The following is a 10,165-nucleotide window of genomic DNA, read 5'->3' as shown; positions in this document are numbered from 1 at the left end:
TGTTCCAAAGTGAATATTTACCCACTGCGCCACGGGTACCCCCCCCCGACTCCACCTTTAAGTTACATACTGTTGCTTGAAGATGCTTCTTATACACTTTTAGAGTCTCAGTCCTCTTCACAGCAGACCCGGGTTAGAATCCAGCCCGGGTCGTTCTCTGCATGTCATTCCCCTCTCTGTCTGTCTGTCTGTCTGTCTGTCCTCTTCACAGCAGACCCGGGTTAGAATCCAGCCCGGGTCGTTCTCTGCATGTCATTCCCCTCTCTGTCTGTCTGTCTGTCTGTCCTCTTCACAGCAGACCCGGGTTAGAATCCAGCCCGGGTCGTTCTCTCCATGTCATTCCCCCTCTCTGACACATTTCATCTGTCTCTCCAAAACTCTCTAAATAAAGCAAAAATGCCCGAAAGAAATAATCATAACATCAGCCTACATCTGTTCCCTTGTCCCAGGCCAGGAGGAGGAGAGTGGGGCCGGTGAGTCCTGCGATAACTTCACAGACCTGAATCTGTCTCACTGCTTCATGGGCACGAGTCTGTACGTGCGGCTGCTGCTGTACACGCGCTCCAACACGGACTGCGGCCGCGAGCTCGACCACCACCGCCCGTCATCGCAGCCGCTCTTCGACCTGTCGCGAGCCACGGCCTTCGTTGTCCACGGGTACCGGCCCACGGGCGCGCCCCCCATCTGGATAGACCACATAGTGCACCTGTTGATGGAGCAGGAGGATCTCAACGTGATCGTGGTGGATTGGAACAAAGGAGCCGCCAACTTAAACTACTTTACCGCCGTGACGTACACCAGAGAGGCCGCGCGAAACCTGACGGGATTCATCATCAATATGCAGGTAGGAGGAGGGTTAATATCTCACTTCAAAATACAGGGGTGTAGTAGTTAGCCTGGTCCCACCAGACCATCGTACTTCATTTAGCCTGGTCCTACCAGACCATCGTACTTCATTTAGCCTGGTCCCACCAGACCATCGTACTTCATTTAGCCTGGTCCTACCAGACCATCGTACTTCATTTCATTTGTACAGAAGGTCTGGAATCGCAAACGTAAACTCACTTGGAGGGGGGTGTCTGAAGTTTAAAACTATTGGATCTGCCCAGTGCCACTCTGGATCTGCCAACCAATCGCGTAACGTTTGGTTGTGACGTACAGTATGTCATGCGCCGGCTTCTGACTGGCGGACGACTTCAACGTCATTATTCTCAGCCACTCCCTCTGTTCGCTGATTGGACCGACAGAAATTTGGCAGAGAAAACCTGCGAATATACCGCAGACCCAGACTGACTACTGAAGGGAGATTAAAATTGAGCAGAAGTATGTAGGCGGGCGGTGCCAGGGTTAGGGTGTAGTAGCAAAGCTCTGGTCACTCTTGGCAGCCCCTGTGTTATTGTAATTGTGTTTAAATTGTGTTTGTAACTGTGTTTATGTGCATTACAATAACACAGGGGGCTGCCAGACACGATGAGAATAACAGAGAGAGGGAACAAACTGTGTACCTGTGAGTGTAACATTGTGTTTTTTCCAGGAGGAGGGGGCTGCTCTGAGCTCGGTTCACCTGATCGGAGTGAGTCTGGGGGCTCACCTGGCCGGATACGTGGGAGCCAACCTCAAGGGACAGATAGGACGCATTACCGGTACAGGACAGAGAATATACAATAGTGTTTATCATTAACCTATTTATGACTAATGAGGACATTTAGTATGAATGAATGAATGAATGAATGAATGAATGATTTATTTCAAATATGCAACAACAATACATTAATATTAATAATGCATCAACAGGAGTCAGCACTAGTGACTCCTGCACTGCCAAGCACTCTAAAATGCCACAACATATTTGAAAAGGGAAGAAGTAAAAACTTGTTCAATCCCACCCCACTTCTTTAAACAATATTAACAGGTCAGAAATCAAAATCAAAACTACATGTTTCCTTCAGACTAATTTCTCATTTTCATGATATCAATTCCATGTATCAACACTTGCATATCTGTACTCCATACCAGTACACATAGATACACACAAGCGTACAAACAAACACTTGCATAACTGTACAGCATAACAGTACACATAGATGCACACAAACGTACCAATACATAATCCTACACATACCCATGTTTCCTACTCACTGACACACTGAAAATGTCAGCCACTCCGACTGCCAGCACCACAGCAACTGTGAAGTCAGCCATCGCAGAAGGCCGAGCCCCCACAGCACGCGACACCACCCTTAAGACCAATAGCTTACTGCTGATCACACAGTTAACTAGTCATGTTAACAAGCAATGAGACGTCAAAGCCCTCCTTCATTACTGTAACTCAGGAAAACCATCTGTTTGTATCTTCTTTTAAACTGTTTCATGCTTGGACATTGCTTGATCTCCATATTCAAACTGTTCCACAGCTTCACCCCACAAATTGAAATGCTAAAGCCTTTCCTGGTTGTTCGAATGCTGAACCTGTCAAAATGTAGTTTCCCCCTCAAATCATAACTAAGCTGTCTTTCATTAAATCATTTTTGAATATTATTTGGGAGTTTGTTGTTTTTTGCTTTGTACATTACCTGAGCAGTTTGAAACTTCACTATGTTTAGAAAAATTTGACCTATATTTATCATGCTTTACTTGGTCGACAAATTTGATTTTTCTTTTAAAGAATTGCACCAAAATAAGTCGCTTGTGGTGTAGTGGTTAGACCCCTCCCCCCCCCCCCCCTCCATGGAGTCTCAGTCCTCTTCACAGCAGACCCGGGTTAGAATCCAGTCTGGGTCCTTCTCTGCATGTCACTCTGATGTATGAAAAAAAAAATATTAAAAAAAAATTAATTAAAATGTAAATAACTTTGTCCTTGTCCCCTTTGTCTTCAGGCTTGGACCCGGCCGGCCCGATGTTCACCAGCGCGGGACCAGCAGACAGACTGGACCCCACTGACGCCATGTTTGTGGACGTTCTTCACACGGACATGAACTGTGAGAATCTCAGACACATTTCACACATCAGAACTTAAAGGAATACTTCACCCATACGAAACCGGCGTTCTATCATTATAAAATCACTATTATAATATGATGAATGAGGTTTTTCTTCCCTCAGTCTTCCCTTGGCCCAGCTGTCCTGTTAATCCTAACCCTTACTGTGATGTCACAAGAAGGAAACTGTAGGGTTAGACAGTGAGACCATAAAACACTCTTTCTGCCTTTTCTCAGGCTAAGATTTTCCAATTTTTTTTTTTTGTTGCACATTTATACTACGTGCGCGTGTGTGTGTGTGCGCGTGTGTGTGTGTGTGTGTGTGCGCGTGTGTGTGTGACATTTTTGATCACATTTACGTTTCCAGAAAAAAAACTTTTTAACAAAACAACAAATATTTGGATCTGGTTGTTCTGCAAACTAAGATTTTCAAACAGTAACAGTTGAACCAAATAATCCTCTGTCATACAGAAAACAAAGAAAACCAAGTCGGTCAAAATGTTCATTCAAACATTAAACAATGTTTTTTTTTAAGATATTTTTTGGGCATTTTTTTATGCTTTATAGATAGTGTAGAGACAGAGTTGAAATGGGGCAGAGAGGGGAGTGACATGCAGAGAACGACCGCGGGCTGGAATCGAACCCGGGTCTGCTGCTGGCCGAGGCCCATGGGGGGGGACGCCCTACCAACTGAGCTAAGGGCGCCCCCCACATTAAACAATGTTAAAACTGTATGAATCTGTGTTTTCCTTTGCAGCCTTTGGACTGAGTGGAGCTCACGGTCACATTGACTTCTATGCAAACGGAGGAGCAGACCAACCAGGCTGTCCCAAAACCATCTTCTCTGGTGAACACACACACACACACAGCGCACGCACGCACACACACACACACACAGCGCACGCACACACACACACACACACACACTACACGCACAGCACACGCACACACACACACACACACACACACTGACAGCCTTCTATCTTCTCGTCCCTTCAGGTAAATCTTACTTCGTGTGTGACCACCAGCGCTCCGTGTTTCTCTTCCTGTGTTCTCTGAACCAGACGTGCTCTCTGACCGGTTACCCCTGCTCCTCCTACAGCGACTACCTGGAGGGCCGCTGTCTGCAGTGTGAGGGCTTTAGGCCTGCCCCCTGCCCCGTGCTGGGTCAGTGAGTGTGTGTGTGCGTGGGAGTGTGTGTGTATGTGTGTGTGTGTGTGTCTGGGAGGGAGAGTGTGTGTGTGTGTGTGTGTGTGTGTGTGTGTGTGTGTGTGTGTGTGTGTGTGTGTGTGTGTGTGTGTGTGTGTGTGTGTGTGTCTGGGAGGGAGAGTGTGTGTGTGTGTGTGTGTGTGTGTGTGTGGGAGTAAGGTTAGTGTGTGTGTGTGTGTGTGTGACACTACCTGGAGGGCCGCTGTCTGCAGTGTGAGGGCTTTAGGCCTGCCCCCTGCCCCGTGCTGGGTCAGTGAGTGTGTGTGTGTGTGTGTGTCTGGGAGGGAGAGTGTGTGTGTGTGTGTGTGGGTGGGGGGGGGGGGGGGGGGGGGGGGGGGGGTGGGGGGTTGAATTTTTATATATAATGGGCGTCCTGGGGAAATGCACCTGTTGGAAGACCAAGAAGAAGAAGAAGTACTATAGAATAAATAACTAAATACATCTTCACCTCATCACTTGATATTGTGGAAAGACTTGAGGCAGTGGTGGATGATGTCATCTTTAGTAACTATAGCTTCTTGTCGTTGAAGGCCACCGTAGCCGATCTTTGATTTCAGCTCACGGAAAAATTGGAGAAAAAACTAAAGTGTTAATATTTTTGTTCAGTGTAGTATGGCAGTATGGTTATTGGAATGTATTGGGACATCCTAAATCTTTTCCTCACATACTAAACCTTAAAAAAGTATGTGGTGTTAAATACAGGACTTGATTCACTTTTACAGTTATGTGTTTTTGAATTTTTCATTTTAAAAAGAAAAATTCAAAAATAAAGTATCTTTAAAGGTGCACTGTGTAATATGACATCATCAAGGAAGTTCTACAAAGTTCTAGAATGCAACGCTCCCTGGGTAACCCCAACCCTTTAGAATAATAACAGAAGCTACAGTGGCCTTCAAGGACAAGAACAATTCTAAATTTTAAACAATGCACCTGATGACATTCCAACTATGACACTTTCAAGATGGCGGCACTAGGCCTTGGTCCAAAATATGCAGAAATATGGACATATATGAGACCCTTTCTAAGGGAAAAAATAATAATTAAAAAAAAAAATTATGCACTAAATTAAATGTACTTATGGATATTATAATTACTTTCTACAAAATCTGCTAGGAAATAAAACCCAAAATTCTACACACAGCAGGTTTAAAACACAAAAGGCTTGTGTCTGATAATGCGCTGTGTGTCTCACCAGGTTATGACATGAGCCAGTGGAGAGAAACTCTGCTGAAACGCGGACAAACTAAAGTTTTCTTCAGCACAACGGCAACGCTGCCTTACAGGAGTGAGTCTCACACAGACACACACACACACACACACGCACTAACACACACACACTAACACACACATACACACACACACACTAACACACGCAACTGTAGAAGGTGAAAAGCAGTAGAAATCTACTGTGTACTTGTACTTTACTGGACTATTTTATTTTCATGCAACTTCCTACTCAAAGGGAATATTGCACTTTTAATGTTATAATATTTCTTTCACACAAAGAAAGAGATTTTAACACACACACACACAGACTAACTGACTCTCCCACACACACACACACACACACACACAGACAGTAACTGACTCTCCCACACACACACACACACACACACACACACACACACACACACACACACACACACAGACCTCTCGCCTCTGAACACACACACAAACACACACACAATAACTGACTCTCCCACACACACACACACACACAATAACTGACTCTCCCACACACACACACACACACAGACACACACACACACAGACAGTAACTGACTCTCCCACTCACACACACACACACACACAGACAGTAACTGACTCTCCCACACACACACACAGACAGTACCTGACTCTCCCACACACACACACACACACACACACACACACACACACAGACCTCTCGCCTCTGAACACACACACAAACACATACACAATAACTGACTCTCCCACACACACACACACACTCACACACAATAACTGACTCTCCCACACACACACACACACACACACACACAGACAATAACTGACTCTCCCACACACACACACACACACAGACACACACACACACAGACAGTAACTGACTCTCCCACACACACACAGACAGACAGACAGTAACTGACTCTCCCACACACACACACAGACAGTAACTGACTCACTCTCTCTCACACACACACACACACACACAATAACTGACTCTCCCACACACACACACACACACACACACACACACACACACATAAATCAAATTGCCATGTTATTGCTATGCTGCAGAGCTGAGCTACAGAGTGGAGATGGTGACCTGGAACCAGTACCTGCGCTGGGGCGCCGTCTACATCCGCCTGCACAGCGGCAGAAACTACACAGAGGCGAGAATAGACCAGTGAGTCTAAACACACACACACAGTCGCTCACTCACTCACTCACACACACACACACACGCGCACACACACACACACACACACACACACACACACACTAACACACATACTCACTCACACTAACACACACACACACACACACAGTCGCTCACTCACTCACACACACACACACACAGTCGCTCACTCACTCTCTCACTCACACACACACACACACACACACACACAGTCGCTCGCTCACTCACTCACTCACACACGCACACACACAGTCGCTCACTCACTCTCTCACTCACTCTCACACACACACACACAGTCGCTCACTCACTCTCTCACTCACACACACACACACACACACACACACACACACACAGTCGCTCGCTCACTCACTCACTCACTCACTCACACACGCACACACACAGTCGCTCACTCACTCTCTCACTCACTCACACACACACACACACACACACACACACACAGTCGCTCACTCACTCACTCACTCACTCACTCACTCACTCACTCACTCACTCACTCACTCACTCACTCACTCACTCACTCACTCACTCACTCACTCACTCACACACACACACACACACACACAGTCGCTCACTCACTCACTCACTCACTCACTCACTCACTCACTCACTCACACACACACACACACACACACACAGTCGCTCACTCACTCTCTCTTTATCTCTCTCTCTCACTTCAACTCTTGTATTCCTGTCTTGTCAGTGAGCTGCTGCAGTTCGAGCAGTACACACACACACACACTAACACGCACACACACACACTAACACACATACTCACTCACACTAACACACACACTAACATACACACACACACACACACACACTAACATACACACACACACACACACACACACACACACACACACACACACACACACACAGTTTTCAGCCTTAACCTTGTCCCCTTTCCCTCTTTGTCTCGTCAGTAAGCTGCTGCGTTTCGAGCAGTACACGTCCACTCGGCTCCTGGCTCAGTTTGACGAAGACATTTCTCAGGTTCATAAAATCTCTCTTCGCATCAACACGGGGAACGTGATCGGACCGCGCTACAAAATCAGACTGCTGAGGATACGCTTTACGCCCCTGGAGCACCCCGAGAGGTCAGTATGGGATGGGACTGATAATAATGTTCTTCTATCTCCTAAACTCTAGCCCCTGCGTTCCAATACCCATACTTCTCCTACTATTTAGTATGCCAGAAAAAGATTTAGGACGTCCCAAATACATAGTATGCTGAAAGTACATAAATGCCCCCACTAACTCCAATAACATTTTGGAGTATTCGTCTTTATCCTTGACATTTCTCGACATAATGGAAAAAAAAGATCTTCCTTATATGATTTATTTTTTCTCTCCTGTCTGTGGCCCTAAAACTCTTCTGTACTTTAGTATGTAGTGTAGTAAAAAGACTAAAACTCTTCTGTACTTTAGTATGTAGTGTAGTAAAAAGACTAAAACTCTTCTGTACTTTAGTATGTAGTGTAGTAAAAAGACTAAAACTCTTCTGTACTTTAGTATGTAGTGTAGGAAAAAGACTAAAACTCTTCTGTACTTTAGTATGTAGTGTAGTAAAAAGACTAAAACTCTTCTGTACTTTAGTATGTAGCGTAGGAAAAAGACTAAAACTCTTCTGTACTTTAGTATGTAGCGTAGGAAAAAGACTAAAACTCTTCTGTACTTTAGTATGTAGTGTAGGAAAAAGACTAAAACTCTTCTGTACTTTAGTATGTAGGCTAGTGTAGGAAAAAGAAGAAGTATGTGATTTGGAACGCAGCAGGGTAGATCAGTTTTAATTCAAATTAAATCATCTTAAACTGTACAGTATATGATTGTGGAGGAAAAATATGTGTTAGGCCTACTATCGTAAAAACTAATGGCGGTCATTAAAGGCCTACTTCACCGGTTTGAATATGAAGGTGTATTGAATTCTGAGATCCTATGTAGTATAAATGTGCGAAAAAAATTGAAATTGGTTCATCCTAGCCTGAATATTTACAAAGTAAGTTTTTTTTAACCCTATATTTCTCTTTCTGTGATGTCACAAGAAAGAGAAATATAGGGTTAAAAAAAACACTCTTTCTGCCTTTTCTCAGGCTAGGATGAACCGATTTAAAAAATGTTCGCACATTTATACTACATAGGATCTCAGAGTTCAATACACCTTCATATTCAAACCGGTGAAGTAGGCCTTTAATAAAATTCTATTCAATAGTCAACTGATTGAACAGTTGATTGATTGTGTTCTGTTTCTCTCCTTCAGGCCGTTAATGTGCCGATTTGACATCATCATGGAAGAGAACATAGAGGTGGCGTTTAGACCTTTACCCTGCGACTCTCGCCTCTGAACACACACACAATAACTGACTCTCCCACACACACACACACACAGACAGTAACTGACTCTCTCACACACACACACACACACACACACACACACACAGACAGTAACTGACTCTCCCACACACACACACACACACACACACACACACACACACACAGTAACTGACTCTCCCACACACACACACAAACACACACAGCAACTCACTCACTCACTCACTCTCTCCCACTCACACACACAGACAGTAACTGACTCTCCCACACACACACAGACAGTAACTGACTCTCCCACACACACACACACACACAGACAGTAACTGACTCTCCCACACACACACACACACACACACACACACACACACACACACACAGACAGTAACTGACTCTCCCACACACACACAGACAGTAACTGACTCTCACCCACACACACACACACACAGACAGTAACTGACTCACTCTCTCTCACACACACACACACACACACACAATAACTGACTCTCCCACACACACACACAGACAGTAACTGACTCTCCCACACACACACACAGACAGTAACTGACTCTCTCTCTCCAACACACACAGCAACTCACTCACTCTCTCTCTCACACACACACACTTTAAAGGTACACTCAGACAGACATTTGGGTGCTACAGGGTTTCCCAGGACTCTCCAGGGGCTCCACACTGCAGCCCACAATGTTTCTTCCAGCAGTGTCTCGCCTTATAACATTGAGAATCTCCCCCTACATCCCTTTTAAATTGGAAAAAATAATTCCTACCTGTTCCCCAAAATATTGCCTATTAATTAAAATTAATTCGTAACTTAGCGGAAAACTGGGTCTAGGGTCTAGCACTACTATTGTATAAATGTACACAATGTGAAATATATTAAACTAAGGTCCCATAATTGAAATTAAAATAAAAATACTAAAAATTCAGCTTTTTCCCCCCTTAAAGGTGCAGTGTGTAATATGACATCATCAAGAAAGTTCTACAAAGTTCTAGAATGCAACACTCCCTGGGTAACCCCAACCCTTTCGAATAATAACAGAAGCTACAGTGGCCTTCAAGGACAAGAACAATTCTACATTTTAAACAATGCACCTGATGACATTCCAACTATGACACTTTCAAGATGGCGGCACTAGGCCTTGGTCCAAAATATGCAGAAATATGGACATATATGAGACCCTTTCTAAGGGAAAAAATATAATTAAAAAAAAAAAAA

General features: G+C 44.6%; 1 protein-coding gene across 1 annotated transcript in view; it reads left to right on the top strand.

The window, feature by feature from the left end:
* Positions 1-8,945, top strand: part of lipib (lipase, member Ib) — a gene marked incomplete at its 3' end in the record, with an annotated part of 11,290 nt that extends 2,345 nt beyond the window's left edge. The window contains exons 2-10 of the mRNA XM_080049874.1: positions 450-844; positions 1,535-1,643; positions 2,877-2,978; positions 3,736-3,825; positions 3,978-4,145; positions 5,383-5,472; positions 6,465-6,573; positions 7,527-7,700; positions 8,861-8,945. Of these exons, the coding sequence (XP_079906000.1) occupies positions 450-844; positions 1,535-1,643; positions 2,877-2,978; positions 3,736-3,825; positions 3,978-4,145; positions 5,383-5,472; positions 6,465-6,573; positions 7,527-7,700; positions 8,861-8,945 (1,322 nt within the window). The remainder of the gene's footprint in view (positions 1-449; positions 845-1,534; positions 1,644-2,876; positions 2,979-3,735; positions 3,826-3,977; positions 4,146-5,382; positions 5,473-6,464; positions 6,574-7,526; positions 7,701-8,860) is intronic.
* Between the last annotated feature and the right edge of the window lie 1,220 nt (positions 8,946-10,165).

Source organism: Ammodytes marinus, assembly GCF_949987685.1.
Source record: "Ammodytes marinus genome assembly, chromosome: 21".
Classification (NCBI taxonomy): Eukaryota; Metazoa; Chordata; class Actinopteri; order Uranoscopiformes; family Ammodytidae; genus Ammodytes; species Ammodytes marinus.
This window is presented reverse-complemented; position numbering and strand designations above follow the sequence as displayed.